Raw genomic sequence first — 15,696 nt, forward strand, 5'->3', positions numbered from 1 at the left:
TCGAGGACTAAACCGAGGCACCCTTAACCAAGAATGTGACCAACCATGTATTCAATTTCATTGACGAGTGAAATTTAAAATGTCATGGGTACCATTCAAAGTTCCCAGTAGTGTTACACTCTGTTTCAACTCCAAAAAAGCAAGCAGTCAGAAGAATCTAATGAAATCAAACACTAAAGCCACTCCACTCCATTCAGTTTTTTTAGAGTGATGTAGTCATTCTTTAAATCACTAGTAAACCTTTTGATTGGTTGTGCTCAAAAACATTAATTCCCCATTCAAGCTTTATTAACTCTTACTGATACTGGATGCTAACAAAACACTATAGCTAATGTCAACATGATTGGCTTCTTAACATGTTCACCATCCCTTTTAAAAAGGAACACGGCGACTTATTGGGACTTTGTCTTATTCACCGTATCCCCCAGAGTTAGATAAGTCCATACATACCCTTCTCATCTCCATGCGTGTTGTAACTCTGTCTGACTCCCCCACCGCTAGCTAAGCCTAGCACAGATTCTGGGGGTAACCAGCTCCTACTAGCCTACTGCTCCGAATAAGTGACAAAATAACGCCAACATGTTCCTATTTACATGTTGCGATTTGCATAGTCACAGGGTATACAAATAACAAGGTCACATGAGACACAGCCGTCTTCTAACTGTATACAAACTGGGAACTATATTCTCAGAAAGGCGAAGCACTGCTACTTGGGCGGAGTGATTTGCTCGCAGCACCTGAAGCCCCATGGTGAGGAGCAGAGAGTTTGCTCAGAGTTGGAGTAATAGAGTCAACAATTACTAGATAGTAAAAGCATAGTGACCTTAATATTTGTACACCCTGTGACTATACAAATCCCTACATGTAAACGGGAACATGTTGGCGTTATTTTGTCACCTATTCGGAGCAGTAGGCTAGTTGGAACCGGTTACCTCCAGGATCTGTGCTAGGCTTAGCTAGCGCTGGGAGCGTCAGACAGAGTTACAACACACACAGATGAGAAGGCTATGTATGAACTTATCTAAATCTGTGGGATACGGTGAATAAGAGTCCCAATAAGTCGGCGTGTTCCTTTTACATCAGTCACTATCTATGTGGTGAAGGTAAATGGATGCTTCTCCTACTTTTCCCATGTAGTTTCACTATAGCGATGTACTGTTGGTCACAGCAAATACAAATGTGAAGTCCAGACTTGTGGCATCCAGATTTTCTATAAATTTCATTAAACCAGCATCGCTAATATGCAGTATTGTGAACATTTTGTCTCATCCACATGTTTAACTTCATCTGAGTGTAAATTTTAGGGGAGCTCTTGTCATTCCACAAATGGGAATTAAATAGTTTGTCTCCTTCAAGCACCTTGAGGGCTTTGACTACATTGTAAAAGCTCTTGTGATGTTTATTCATTTGTGAAAAGGCTTCATCTTCTCACACTAGATACAATGAAGATGATTCTTAATAAGGAATAAACATCAGGTTCGTCTTTGAATCTGGCATGTTTTTTTGTTGTTGTTGAAGAATTACAAATGTCAATTCCAGTATTCACTGCGCTTTTGTAACATATGTACATTTTTATTTGGACTATTTATTAACATTTCAGGAGAATGTGTGTATTTTTTTTTTTTAAGTTAATATTAAGATGGCATCTAAAAAAGGAAAAAAACCTGTTCAAAGTTGTTTGTAAAAAGGTGTTTTTATTCTGTGTATAAAGATAGTTATAAAAAAAACTGCTTGAATTTTGTATTTATTATTTACTTTGGACTGTGGTAAAACCAGTTCAAACTTAAATGCAAACTTTAACAAGTATAGTATGTGGCCTTTTGGTTACTATACCAACAGTTTAAAAGGAAAGATTCACCCAAAAGCATACTAATGAACGAGGGGGTTTGTGCCATAGACATTGAAATAAATGGACCAACAGATCCAGTTGTTCTGGACGGAGACTAGTGAAGGATATTAGAAGCACTTTTTCGGTGATGGCTGAGCGTTACTGCGCAGCTTCCAACTGAGTTTGCTGATGTAGATGTGACGTCTGAAAGTTGTACGTCTTCTGGTAGCTGTGCCAAGAGAAATCTCAATCATTCCCAATCTTACAGAGACTGAGAGAGTAAGTATATGTAAGGAGATAACATAGGCACAGGCTAATTATTGCTAACTAAGATGCTAGTTAACATTAGTAATTAAACTTAAACCGCTAATGTAAGTCGAAACTGCCTGCAAGCTTCTCCTGTACAATACGGTAATTCCTTTACTGTGCGACAGTAATGGTGCGGTTTTTTTTGTCCACCAAAGTCTATCTACGAGTCGTTTTCCGGAGTTACGAACCGGATGTTTCAAAAAGAGCGCCCCCGAGATCGTATATACAACTCGTCAAGTCATCTGAACTCCGAGGACCCCGAGTTCACTTTCAAAGATGGCTACGTCGTGCATCACACGTAGTAAACATTGTGGTTTTCTACAATTTTAAGCACTTTTGTCTTTGTTGTAACCAAATGAAGAAGTCGTACACATAGCGCTGTATACTGCTACCTATACCGCCTAATTAGTTATTTTGTAGCTTGTGCAGCTGAAATTGGCTAGAGATGCTCGGTTGCTATATGACAACAATGGCCGAGTCTTGAGCAGAAAGCAGAGCAGTAGCCTACCCGCGGTTATTCGTTTTTCGACATGGATGTGATGTCACACTCGAGCTACTAGTCGCGATTACAAGACAAAAAGAATGCACCATTAGTTTCTTGGTTATGACACAATCGTTAGCCTACTTTTACAAAAACGTCTGCTACGTAGCCATAACGTGAGATACAAGGTAATGGAGCCTTTTATACATTGTCGTGTTTCTTTAGAAATAAACAATGGACAAATAAAGTCTTAAACACTTCAGATGTAAAGTTATTCGCTGTCAAAGTAATGTCAAAATGAATGGCAGTCAACGGAATGCTAACGGCGGGTGATGGCTTGTTAGCATCAAAATGGCGCCATAGGAGGTACGCGTTGTGGAGAGAAGTTTACCCCCTTGGTTTGTGCTCGTGACAGCGCGAGATGTAAACATAAATGGCATCCTCATGGCTCAATGGCTGAGATGTTAGCTATAGCTCAAGTGAGCTAGCAGTATTAGTTGGCTATAAACTAATGTCCACAAGCTAGCAAAGTTGGACCACGAGGGATTTCTGTACTGCGATATGGTTGATGGGTCTATTTCGGTAAAAGAAAATAGGGTTACGCTTTACTTGAAGGTATCTACATAAGAGTGACATGACACTGTCGTGAACGTGTCATAAACATTGTAAACAAGTCATACATGTTTATGACATAACGCTTCTTTTAGTAAGTGTCATTCGGTTTTTGTCATGACAAGTTATGGTTAGGGTTCATGTGTCATGGTAATGTGTTACCGAAACTAGATCCTACATCAACTGCTCAGGATTATCTTAAATAACCTGCACTACATGTAAGAGGAAAAATATGTCTGTCACTTTAAGGTTGGTCAGCTTTTCCAGAGCTAGCCAAGTGGGTTCTCTGCTGGCCCCATACTGAATCCCCGACTGTTCTCACTCATCAAAACAAAACAGAAAAAAAGTGATAAAACATTGACAACTGCTTGACCTGAACAGGAAATCAAACTGACCACAAAAGCAACAAGCAGTATTTCCTCTACATTTTTACTCTGCACTTTTTTTTTGTCAATCATTTACGGTGATGTGCTGTATTGTACAGTTGACGCAGAAACATGTCCGGTGCTGTACCACATCTCTAGGAAAGACTCAAGATGAATGACGAAGTGTTCTTTTTTTATATCTTTCTGCAACTGTTGTGGGTAGATCCTCTAGCCAAAACAGCATACAGAACACTTTTATTAAATCCTGCATTTTGGTAGATAAAGTTCTCATAGAGTTGTTTCTACTGTTCAGATGAACAGCAAGTCAGCGTTATGTTTACAAATTAAATCTCTGTTCTCTTTTTCAGTCATTACCTTGTATACTGTATGCTTTTAAGGGTGATTACCACGAGTGGGACACCAGAAGACAGTGAGATAATAGTAGTACAACCTGGACAATAATATTTCCCAGACCTGACAGAATTACAAATTAAACATTAATGTTCCTGTAAATAGATAACAGTTTAACATTTTATTTGTTAACCAAATCCATGGGAGTCAATCTGAAAAACAGCATCACATGCTCACATCTTCCCAGCACAGCCTCGAGTCTTGTCAATGTCTGAAATAGCTGAACAGCACACCTTGCTAACCTGGTCAATCACAGATGTAAGTCAAAAACATAAAATACACTCACCATAGATCCTGTAACAACAAAAAGGGTTTCTGGTTTGTTTTGTGTTACTGAAGGGCTGCATCTAATCCCACCTCCTGTCCTCCATGTAAAGTAGTCACTTTCATGTTTCGGTCCATGTGCCTCTAACGTGCTCCGTGAGCCTTGTGGTCCTCACATGCTGCCGTCATCACTCGTCTTTTGGTTTCTGCTCCTTGCGAGCGCGAGAGGACATTAGTTTGAAGAAGAGTGCGGGCCACAGTGTGCGGAGATAAATGGCCAGATTGGGCAGAGGTCCTGCCAAGACAACATCTTTGCTCTTCTGACGGACAGCCTTCAGAACTGCCTGAGCCACATCCCTGGGGTCCCGACCCATTTCTGTGGTTTTATCCAAAACTGAATACAGTGTTGCACAAACAAGAAACATGTCAATGATACAGAGGAGTCAGTAGGTCAACTAATACAGAAAATGGTTAAATTACTGGGATGTTGTGCCTTCTCTTGTCTAATCATTTTAATTCCATTGTTAGCTCTTTTTTTTTAATCTTCTATCCAATTTCATTTATTTAATTGATGTCTCTTTTTACAGCATCTTGGTTTTTTTCTATAGCTCATCTTAATGTCTTTTCATGTCTACAATGCATATTTGTCATACTGATTGAAATTATCTTACGGTTAGTGTCAACAGTCACATCTCACTGCCTCACCTCCATACTTAGAGCCGTCACATGTGACAGCGTTGACCGACAGGCTGGTTCGGATGTATCCTGGACTGATCACGGTCACTGGAATCCCGTAGCGCTCAATCTCGGCCCGTAAGCAGTCAAAGTAGGCCTGGGTCGCGTGCTTAGAGGCTGCATCTGACCAAAGTGAGTGCAAACCAGAGTCCTGCTTCATTTCCAATCAGTCGCACTGATTGAAAAACCTCTTGGGTATTTCTTTGCTTTTAATTAAACAAGTAAAGACAACTTACAAGCTGATCTGTAAGGAATGGCGATCTTGCCCTGGACGCTGCTAATGACAACGATGTGGCCACTGCGCCGATGAACCATGGAGGGCAGGAGAGCTGTGAAGGAGAGAATAAAGCAAGAAAGTGAAACAGCTGACTAATGTATTATGTATATTGTGCTTCCTCTCCTAGGAAATCTGAAATTGTCCATGATAATCTAGCTTTGTTAGTGTATGTTTATGCATCAACCGCTTCCCATCCTTATTTTAATTAAAGATTCTTTAAATAACTTCACTAGGATTTGGCTCCCTGGTGTATTTCTTTTTTTAACCCCACTTACTGCATCAAGACTACTCAGATCGATCAACCAAAAGCACTGCTCACAAACCTTGAGTAAGCGCAATGGGCCCAAAGTAATTTGTTTCCATAACGTCCCGCTGAACTGAAAGGTGTGTATCCAGTATGTTGCCACGGTAACTGATTCCAGCATTATTGATCAGGACATCCACTTGTCCGTAACATTTCAGGATCTCCTCTGCAGCTCTGTCCACTGTGTCTGTGTCAGCCAGATCGAAGATAACGGTGCAGGGAGTGTACGTCTAGGGGTTAAACAAAACAGAAGAGCTGTCATCTGTTTCAAATGATTATATAATACTTAGATCTTAGATATCTTAGAGCTTAAATATTGGATGATACGCAGAGTTAAGAAAAACGGTTTCTCTTCTCATGCAGAATAGTGGCGGGTTCTTGGAAAAGACGGAGTGATAATAGAGATATTTATAACGCAGACTTGTAAAAAAGGTTGGCCTCATTTTAAGAAAAGAAAACTTTTTTTTTCGTCATTACATACAATGTGTACGTTGTAGTGAAATTCAATCTCTGCATTTAACCCATCCTAAGCATTAGGAACAGTGGAGCGCCACATACAGCATCCGGGGAGCCACTTGGAGTTCAGTGTCATGCTCAAGGACACTTTGACAAGTAGCCCTGGGATCGAACCACCAATCTTGTGGTTGAGGGCCGATCCCTCTACATCTAAACCACAGCCATCCCAGTTTCTTTTCAGCCTCAGAAAAAAAAATTTATTGCCAGGTAAGTAGCACTTACTAGGAGTGTGCTTTGGTTTGGTGCATACATCAAAAGATATTTAAACATTTTCTTCTTCTTTAAGATTTTTTTTGGGGGCTCTTCTGCCTTTATTTGAAAGGACAGCTAAGTGAGAAAGGGGAGAAAGAGGGGAAGACATGCAGAAAATCGTCACAGTTCGAATTCGAAACCCTTGACCTCTGCGTCGAGGCATAAACCTCTGAGCATATGTGCGCCTGCTCTACCACTGACCCAACCCGGCCACGTTTTCTCGTTCTTTCTTAATGGCCTCAGAGCCTGCCGCTATTTAGTCTTTGGTTGTGTCTGACTATGTGTAAGTGTACACACCTGCCGCCCTGAGCCTGTTAAACTTGCTGTGAGCTCCTGGACCACCTGCTGCAGGCGGGCTGCATCTCGTCCACACAGCACGAGCCGTGCGCCTGCTGCGTGAAAGACCTGAGCACACTCTGCAACACAAAAAAACACACCTCTTGTTCATGGTGAATATCAAACCAGAGCATGTTAGCACACGCACCACGATAATGACACACATTACTGTACAATATCTCACTACCACCCGATGGAAATTAACTGCCGCATACCAATATCACTTAGTTTGTAGAAAGCATCTACATGTAAACTGAAGAGAAGAAGAAATGACCAGGAGGCTGACCTTTCCCCAGTCCAGAGCTGGCCCCTGTGATGACCACCACAGCATCCTGCAGAGCAGCTCCTGGTCTGAGGCGTACAATTATCCGATAAAGCAGCAAGATCCCTGCACTTGCTAAAACAAGCGGAAGCACTCCACCTCCCATGACGCGCTCCATGAGCTGCAGATACAAGAGAAAAACATTTAGGAAGAGTTTATCCCAACTGCAACTGTTTATTTGCAATATTACAACATTTAAAAAGGAACACGCTGACTTATTGGGACTTTGTCTTATTCACCGTATCCCCCAGAGTTAGATAAGTCAATACATACCCTTCTCTTCGCCATGCGTGTCATAACTCTCTCTGACGCACCCATCGCTATCCTCGCTTAGCACAGATCCTGGAGGTAACCGGCTCCAACTAGCCTACTGCTCCCAATAAGTGACAAAATAACGCCAACATTTTCCTATTTACACATTGTGATTTGTATAGTCACAGCGTGTACAAATAACAAGGTCACATGAGACACAGCCATCTTCTAACCGTATACATACGTATACATACATAAGCTAAAGTCCCAATAAGTCGGCGTGTTCCTTTAAATCCATTGGTCTTGTAAAAGACACCAAAGAAAAGGTCTTTTTATAACATTTTATATATCTCTGTCGGATGTCAAATGAACCACCACTGCTAACATGCAAAACACTGGTTAGCTGGTTTTCAGACAGCAATTTTAAGACATGACTGACAAGTAATTCCTCATAATGTTTGATAGTTAATAGGCTAAATGATAGATCATTGATCAATGATTGATAGTATATTTGATAATGAATTCAAATCCTTGTTGCAGTGCTATTCGGTTCATAAACAAAATAATCCATATTGGAATAAAATACTAATAAAAACACAAAAAAGGGCTTTAAACAAACTACAGTTGTGACCTTGATGTGTGTGTGTGTGTGTGTTATGTAAGCTCTCAAGCCCCCATGCCAAAGGGATTGTGAATGTTTTAATGTCCAGTGCATTTAGTTAAGCCCCTTCCACTTCTCCAAAGCACAACACAACCAACATGGCAACAGTGACAAGAACTATCATATATATCACACACACACACACACACACACACACACACACACACACACACACACACACACACACACACACACACAGGGTTGAGTATCAGGATTTATAGACGGAATATACAGAAAATAATATTGCATTTATTCAATTTAGAGTCCCCTTGTGCTACTTTTTATTTGCACAATAAAATACTAATAGTGCCAAGATTAGCATATTGGATCTCAGAGTTACAGTAGTGGTATACAGAGAAGTTAGCCATTTTAATACTCTCCATATCCTCAATACATGCTGATTTAAACAAGTGAATTTTATTTTTTTACAACTATTGCAGTACAGTTGACAGTAAAGGTATGTACTCATTGCTACATGTTGCTCATGTTCCCTCCTTTTAAGGTAGACGGAATATTTTAAGATAGGAGGTGAGGGCATGAGTATATGTTAGAACTGAAACTGTACAAGTGTCTCCTAATGCACGTTCCTAACGTATGTGTTGTGTATATGTATGATCAAAATAAAAAAGTATGTTCAAAAAAAATTGTTCCTTGATTTTCCTTCTTTCCTTGCATGTGTACATATTCCTGATTGTGAGCACAATGACTCGATCATCTGACATGACATGAGCTTCATGCTTACACCACACATTCCCCGGATTAGATCATCTACATATTTATGAGTAAAAGGAGCTTTTCTTGAAACAACTGGAACTAGTGATAACGTCCACCTTTCACACGAGCACACAATATAAAAAGGTTAGATGTTAAAACTAGGGCTGGGCGATATTTTTGACCAAATACCTCGATATCGATACCGCAATCATATTGTAGGGTTGACTATTGGTGCTTTCAGAAAATATTTACACAATGAGATTTTTGATAAATAATCATCAGTAATGTGGATATAGTAACTAAATGGGTAAAGGCAAATAACAGTTAACAACAGTCTGGTAAGTTCAGAAAATGGCATCACTTTACTGTAATGCAGCCTTTAAAACCAGGAAAAGACAACATTTGTGCCATATTACGATATCCAAAATCTAAGACGATATCTAGTCTCATAATCACAATATCGATATAATATCGATATATTGCCCAGCTCTAGTTAAAACCCTAACTTACAAGCAAGGTCCAAAATTAACTTTTTTGTCCACCAATCAAATGGCTAGCGGATGTTTAAATTGTACCAGCCACTCAATCGATTACCATTGTTTTTTGGCTGGTGAGTGAAGCTAATCTACAAGCCACTTGCATATTTTACCAGCTTTTGGCTAGTAGATGATGCTAATAATGTTGGACCCTGCTTACAAGTGACAAAACACAATGAGCTCGGCATGTTCTAACGTCACAGTGAGCAAAGTCGTGTTTACGTTTACATGTGAATGGGGATGCTAATGCTAACGTTAGCTAGCTTCCACATTGTAATAAAACGCTCATACACTAATGTTCGTGTATAGTTAGAGCTCACCTGAGTTACTGTGCTGCTGCAGGGTGAGTTGGTTATAAGCAGTTCCGGGCTCGGTAATGTGTTTATATACTGTCTATGGTTTTCTGAAGGCGCTACCGGGCATACATGAACGGCTACCGGTTTTGTTCCCCGCAAGGAATTGTGGGAGTTGAAGTTAGGTAAGCCAGTAAGCTGACTGATCTACAGACATGTACAAATAATAATTAGGAGGTGTCTATGTATAGGTCTATGGACTGATCGAGCACATTTGGGCTCAAGTGCCTATTTGAATGTCTGTCGGACACAATTAATTTGCCAAGGACAACATAAAGCAGCCAAATAAACCTATAGAGCTTTATTTTTAACCTCAGACAAGATTTATCTTATCTTTAATATCAAATCCAGTTTTTAAACCATTTCGGAATAATGGGCTGTTTCAAGAGCAGACACGGTTGCATGTAAAAGGTGTCAAAGGTGCAGAGTGATTCTTCTCCAGGTTAAGACAGCGTCTGTTGTTTAAGGTACTTTCATACACAGTACACATCTTAAGAAACTATAAGTTATATCTATGAGTTTAAAAACAAAAGCACCCTGGTTTAAACTTCAGGACACCAAAGGACAATAGGATGACAATTATCAATGTCAACAGCTATTAACATTAACAAGTGAACTCTTTGAAACCCAGCCACTGTCCTTTGAAACCAGTGTAATATGTGTTATAGATTTCCTCTTTGCCAGAAATTGACAACATTTTGTGAAGGCAAGACTTTTACATTTCCGTGATAAACTGCTACCACTAACAGCTGTCTATTGGCATATGTGATCACACTACTTACTGAAACACCACCAGCTTTCAAACCTTGAAGTTTACAATTTATTTGATACATTGTTTTATTGACTTTTAAGGGATTTACACAAAATGATTTAGGAAACTCTTCATGAACATGTTTTAATTGGCTCAACTCCTGCTGGCAAAGACAACAATCTTTATTCTGCTTGTAATGGACATTTAAATAAAATGTACTTTAAATCAGTGACTAACAAGATTACGGTCACTCTTGGTGTTCAACTAATTCATATCTAAACTCCACTTTATTATTAAATTGTTGAAAGTCTCTTGTTATATCACAACTCCTCCTTTACTTTGTCTATACTTTTACCTCCTCCTTGGACCCCAAAGTTTAAAACTGCAGGTCTAGACAGCAACTCATAACTAGCACCATTGGATAAACATACACAAGAAAGTATGAATTTATAATTTGCTGTGCAATTGGTATCTGTTGTGTCAAACAGTGTTTAAATTTAAATTATAATGGTTTGATGTCAATGTAATATACATTATTAGAAGCATGTGTGACATGTGGCTTTGTAAAGTTAGTGTTATTGTAGTGTTTCAAAAGATGACATTGAGCCATAGCATTGTCACATAAGATCTTTCTTGCACTCTTTTAAACAAAAATATCTACATGAACAAGACACAATCTCAAATAAGTTGCAGTTATTTTCTCTTTTCTAGACATCATGTAGGATCCATTTAACGAAAAAGGTAAAATAAAATACTGAAAAGTTAGTTTGAAATATTCTAATGTTTAATGAAAGGGTGATGTAATGATCAGCAAGAGAGGGGTACAGTAAAATTACGAGGGAAAGGGGAAAGAGCTCGGTACCCAACACATGTCGGTCCGTTTCAATTGCAATACAATTCAATCCAGATGAACTGCTGCCATACCCTTGTGCACTTGCTTGTGTGTCAAGGATGCAGGTGGAGGGCGCAGGGGAGGAGGCGCAAGGGTATTACAGAGATAAGTGTGCTGTTGTTGTCACATAGAAGTAAAGAAAAAGAAAAAAACAATTCCTTCTAGTTTTAACTATATCCCTCTGATCATAGTTCAAAATGGAAGCACCCACCATGTGAGGAGCTAACTGCTGGGCCTGATCGTGACTTCCACTTTTTCTTACATCGGGGGTGGATAGGTTCTGTTTTTTTTTTCTTCCTTTTTTCTGTTGGTTCTTAAACCCTCTTCAGAGTGCACTCATACCGCATAGAGTTCGTAGATCTTCTTGGCGCAATACGCCAGGGCAGCCAGTGCTATCGTATTATGGAGTCTCTTTCTGTGGACGTCATCTCTGCGTACCAACACCACGGGCGTCGAGGAGGTGAGTGTATGCAGGGGCAGCCGCGAGAGTTTTTGGCTGTCGTATTCCACCTGGTACTTGCAGCAGGGATCAAATTGCCATGAAATCCCATAGAGGGCAGAGCAAGCCACACTGAGGGCGCCAGCGGGCAACGCCACATAGCGCGAGTATTCAACAGGCAGTGAAAGTGGCGTCAGGAGGCAAGCAGCACCTGACAACACGGCCGTCTTGTGCAGGCAGTTGCCCACGGTAATCCAACGGGCCGTTTCATCTCCGATGCGGGTGGGCTCGATGACAATGTATTTATACTGGGCCTCCAGCGCCTGCTCCAGCTCGTACTCAAACTGGTCCTGCGCATTCTCCCCGTTGTAGATCTCGTGCACAATGTAGCAGTCTGTCGCCGCCATCACTCCCCTTTTCAAAAACAAAAAAAAAAAAAAAACAGCAGGGAACAGTGAGAGAAAGGATAATGAGTAGAATATCAAGACTTGACATATCGAAGGCTGGTTTGCCTATATTTTTACAACAACCTGCCCATTTGTCATGGACCCGTGAATAGTTTATGTCTAGAATGGTTTGCATTTCTGTTCCCACACATCAGCCAACATACTTCTTGTGTACCGGTTTACTCTTTATTTTAGGAGGGATGAAGTATTGAGTTACATTTTTCCATCAAAACTCCTTCCATATTCTTGAATTTGTAGTGGTGGGTTGCATTTCACACATGTTAAACCAGTCTTCCGTCGTAATTTCGATGTTAAGTTCACTTTTCCATTTGGCCTTGATATACATAGTAGAGGGAGCTGTTCAGTCTCTGTGTATAGCACTGGGATTACTTTGAATCCTGTTCCATTACGTCAAGTACTGCATTTATGTTTTTTGAGGTTTGTATTTCCTTTATAAAATAATCCCTCAACTATAGATATCTAAACATTTTTCAATTATTTCAAATGTATAGACTGGGGTTGCGTAAGTCATTTTGCTCCATATTCTTTTACATCAATTCATGAAATGTCACATAATTGTGTGTGTTTACCGAATGGTCATCACGTTTTCGGAGCTTAAGTGCTGTCAACAAAATACTCTCTCCAAGAGGCAAAAATCTCCGTTTGAAATATGGAATGACACATAAAACGTAGCATTTGTGGATCTGTAACCAACAACTTTTATTTTTTACAAATAAATTACAACCGTTAACTTGTTTACGTGTAGCTGATTAATCGACTACTATTTTCTGGAAACTGATTTCCGGTAGTTTGTAAAATAGCTTTAAATATGAAACGTGTGTGGATCAGTGACACCACTCTGAGGCCTTCCAGTACATGTTGACAAGATGGCAAACAAACCCTAACGAGATGGACACCAAGCTTATTCGACTTTTTAAAGAACAGCGGAGCATTGGCTAAAGGAGTATTGAGGAGGATCACAGTAGAACATAATGTAACTGAGCGTCGGTTAGATAACAACAACACATTAGCTAGTTTTAGCTGACTCGCTCGCATGGTAAAAAGTTGGGAAGACTGGCCAGCTAAGTTGAGGACCGTTTTACTTTTGAAACAGGTCGACAAGCAGCGGACAGTGCTGTTAACTCAGCCAGAATTGTGTAGCATGTGAGCCGTGGAATATCACACCAGCGTTCGCCACAACGAACGGTTAAACGCAACTTTTCCCACGGTGATCGGCTGGTGTGAAATAACCAAAACATCACATGAGCTGCTCGTTTATTTCCTTGCTAACGTTAGCTAGCTAGTTGTGCACGTTAGCCTGCTAACGTTAGCTAACCCTGGGATAAAATCCCGACTTGTCGTGTTGGCATTTCACTCCAAGTCTCAAACGATGTGCATGTTCGGGATCTGGTGAATGGCGACATCGACAAAATTATGTATCATATTAAAACATTTTCGTTTAATAACTAAGATGTTTAGTAACTGACCTCTCCCTGCTTACTGGGACACCGCGCCTCCTTCCCAGCGACGCCATGTTGGAGATACAACCGTGTTTGCAGTTGACGTATGAGATCACCAAGCCTTCTGGGTAATGTAGTGTGTCAAGACAGTCGGCGCATCACTTCGACTTGAATGAGGACTACTATTCCCATGAAGCTATAAAGCAAGAGTACCTGCCTTTACGTATTTTATAATAGCACATAGAAGTTTGAGAGGTCAGACCATATTCTAAATGAAGCTAACACAAATAAACGGAGGTATGTTTGTCCATCATTATCAAGTGACTATATTAAAACTGAACAGCAAATACAAATACAGCAGCTATTTAGATTTTTTAATTGTGCAAGTAAATTGCATGTATTGGTTACAATCAAAGTGTGTAGTAGGCTAATATAGTGTCCCTCTAAACCGCAGCCGTCTCATGATAGGATTTAGCTATGTTCGTAGATTCTGGTTACTCACCCATATTGTGCTCTGTCTCTGTGTCACCGTGCTCAAGTATGGGCTCCCTGTCCGCGTGCTGTGCTGTAACCCGAAGCGCTTTTGGTGTAACAACTTTTTAAAAGCTACGTTCAAGAATGTGAGATCAGCTGAACCTAAATGCTGGGACTGTGACTACAATCGTAACAGCTTCAAATTCAATCTGACTAAGTGATGCAGGTATGACGAATCAATACAAATCAAATAAAAAAATAATATTGGATGATTGATGTTATGGTTACTTGACTTGTCATGTCGCCTCAGACCCCCCATTTAATACCATCAAGAGTCATTTTAACTGATTTGTTTAGCTATTTGTTGGTCGGTAAATGATTAATTAATTAATGCGTTCATTATTAATCCTTTATGGATCGGTCGTCTTAAGCCTTTAATTAGGCTACATTCTAGAAAACTAGTCTAATATTGAAGGTTGGTACAGTATGTTTGGTTATATTCTTAGGCTTGTTTACTTGCTCCAGGATCAGGTAGTTCCTGATTGAAACTGGAAAACGGTTAGAGTAGGCTACATGTTATTCAGGCAAAGTTTTTTTTATTCAACACTGTGATATATTTTATCATATAAAAAGAAAATGGCAAATGCCCGTTTAAAGGCTATTCCTCAAAGTTAGATATCAAGTTGGCACTGATATCAATGCACAGCCCTAGTCCTGGCCCCAAACTAGAACATTAACTCTCCCTGAGGTCCCTGAAACCCCCAGATTCCCAGAAAGACTACACAGGACATGACCGCAGTGTCCTCACTGGTAGCCATGGCCCTGGCTGCAGACCTGACACAGACCTCATTCAAGAGGACTTTAGACATCAATTGGAGTTTATACACGTATTGAGCGTATGGGAAGCTAACCGAGCAATTAACTTCACTGAGAGCACTTCTTCTGGGTCTTCTTAAGGAAACATGAGATGCTCTATGATGAGAGTCCCAAAGAATCTGGGTATCTCAGCTGGGTTTGTGGGTGAACTGCTGCGCTGAAAAACAAGAGACAAGCAAGCAGATATCTTTCCAGCTCACCCATTTGAAGGGCGCTCGCCCCTAGATTGTCAACAATACACATTGTGACACAAGAGTTAAGGTAATTCTTCATAGTGTCACTAGATGGCACCAAAAGCAAAGTTACTGTGTTTATTAAGAGCATGATATATGCTTAAAGTTACCACGATATAAATTACATAGTTTAAAGTTTAAGTAGCTTTCTAATTTACTGTACATGTGGTACTTATGTAATGTATTTATTCAGATTCAACTTAAGTAAAGATGTTTTGAGGTGAACATTTAAAATATTTTCCAAACAAATCAAACATTGAAACAAGCATCAGTCCTAGGCTAGTCTCTGGTCATTCAAGGTTTAAAAACTATTGTACTGCCATGAGATTTAAATCCACCCATCGTATTAATACTGGAAAAACATAATTGCTTCAATGCCACATTACTAAAAACCAGTTTGGCACTGTAATAACAAACCGCTCAATTGTGGCTGGATTAGCTCAGTTGGTAGTGTGGAGGTCGCCTCAACGCAGAAAGTCCAGCGTTCAAGTCTGACCAGAGGTAATTTCCTGCATGTCATCCTCTTATCTTTCCCCTTTCATATCTATCTGTTCTTTCCATTAAAGGCTGAAATGGCCTCCAAAAAAAGTCTTATAA

The 15,696-nt window shown here is 40.0% G+C and overlaps 2 protein-coding genes across 3 annotated transcripts; both read right to left on the bottom strand.

Annotated features, from left to right (window-relative positions):
* Nucleotides 1-4,112: 4,112 nt before the first annotated feature.
* dhrs7b (dehydrogenase/reductase (SDR family) member 7B) lies at nucleotides 4,113-9,667 on the bottom strand. The gene is made up of 7 exons (XM_028599784.1): nucleotides 9,496-9,667; nucleotides 6,977-7,133; nucleotides 6,652-6,770; nucleotides 5,606-5,816; nucleotides 5,242-5,334; nucleotides 4,976-5,128; nucleotides 4,113-4,664 (listed from the first exon to the last, which is right to left on the bottom strand). Exons 2-7 carry the CDS (start codon nucleotides 7,128-7,130, stop codon nucleotides 4,459-4,461), a joined length of 936 nt encoding a protein of 311 aa, XP_028455585.1. The 5' UTR covers nucleotides 7,131-7,133; nucleotides 9,496-9,667; the 3' UTR covers nucleotides 4,113-4,458.
* Nucleotides 9,668-10,334: 667 nt separating this feature from the next.
* On the bottom strand, nucleotides 10,335-14,193 carry tmem11 (transmembrane protein 11). Of its 2 annotated transcripts, XM_028599496.1 has the most exons (3): nucleotides 14,019-14,175; nucleotides 13,544-13,712; nucleotides 10,335-12,024 (listed from the first exon to the last, which is right to left on the bottom strand). In XM_028599496.1, the coding sequence occupies exons 2-3, from the start codon at nucleotides 13,588-13,590 to the stop codon at nucleotides 11,508-11,510; spliced, it is 564 nt and encodes a 187-aa protein (XP_028455297.1). In that variant the 5' UTR covers nucleotides 13,591-13,712; nucleotides 14,019-14,175; the 3' UTR covers nucleotides 10,335-11,507. The 2 variants fall into 2 exon arrangements, with proteins under 2 accessions (XP_028455297.1, XP_028455298.1); XM_028599497.1 differs by lacking the exon at nucleotides 13,544-13,712 and having other exon boundaries at nucleotides 14,019-14,193.
* Nucleotides 14,194-15,696: the final 1,503 nt, after the last annotated feature.

This window comes from Perca flavescens, chromosome 15, assembly GCF_004354835.1.
Source record: "Perca flavescens isolate YP-PL-M2 chromosome 15, PFLA_1.0, whole genome shotgun sequence".
Taxonomy (NCBI): domain Eukaryota; kingdom Metazoa; phylum Chordata; class Actinopteri; order Perciformes; family Percidae; genus Perca; species Perca flavescens.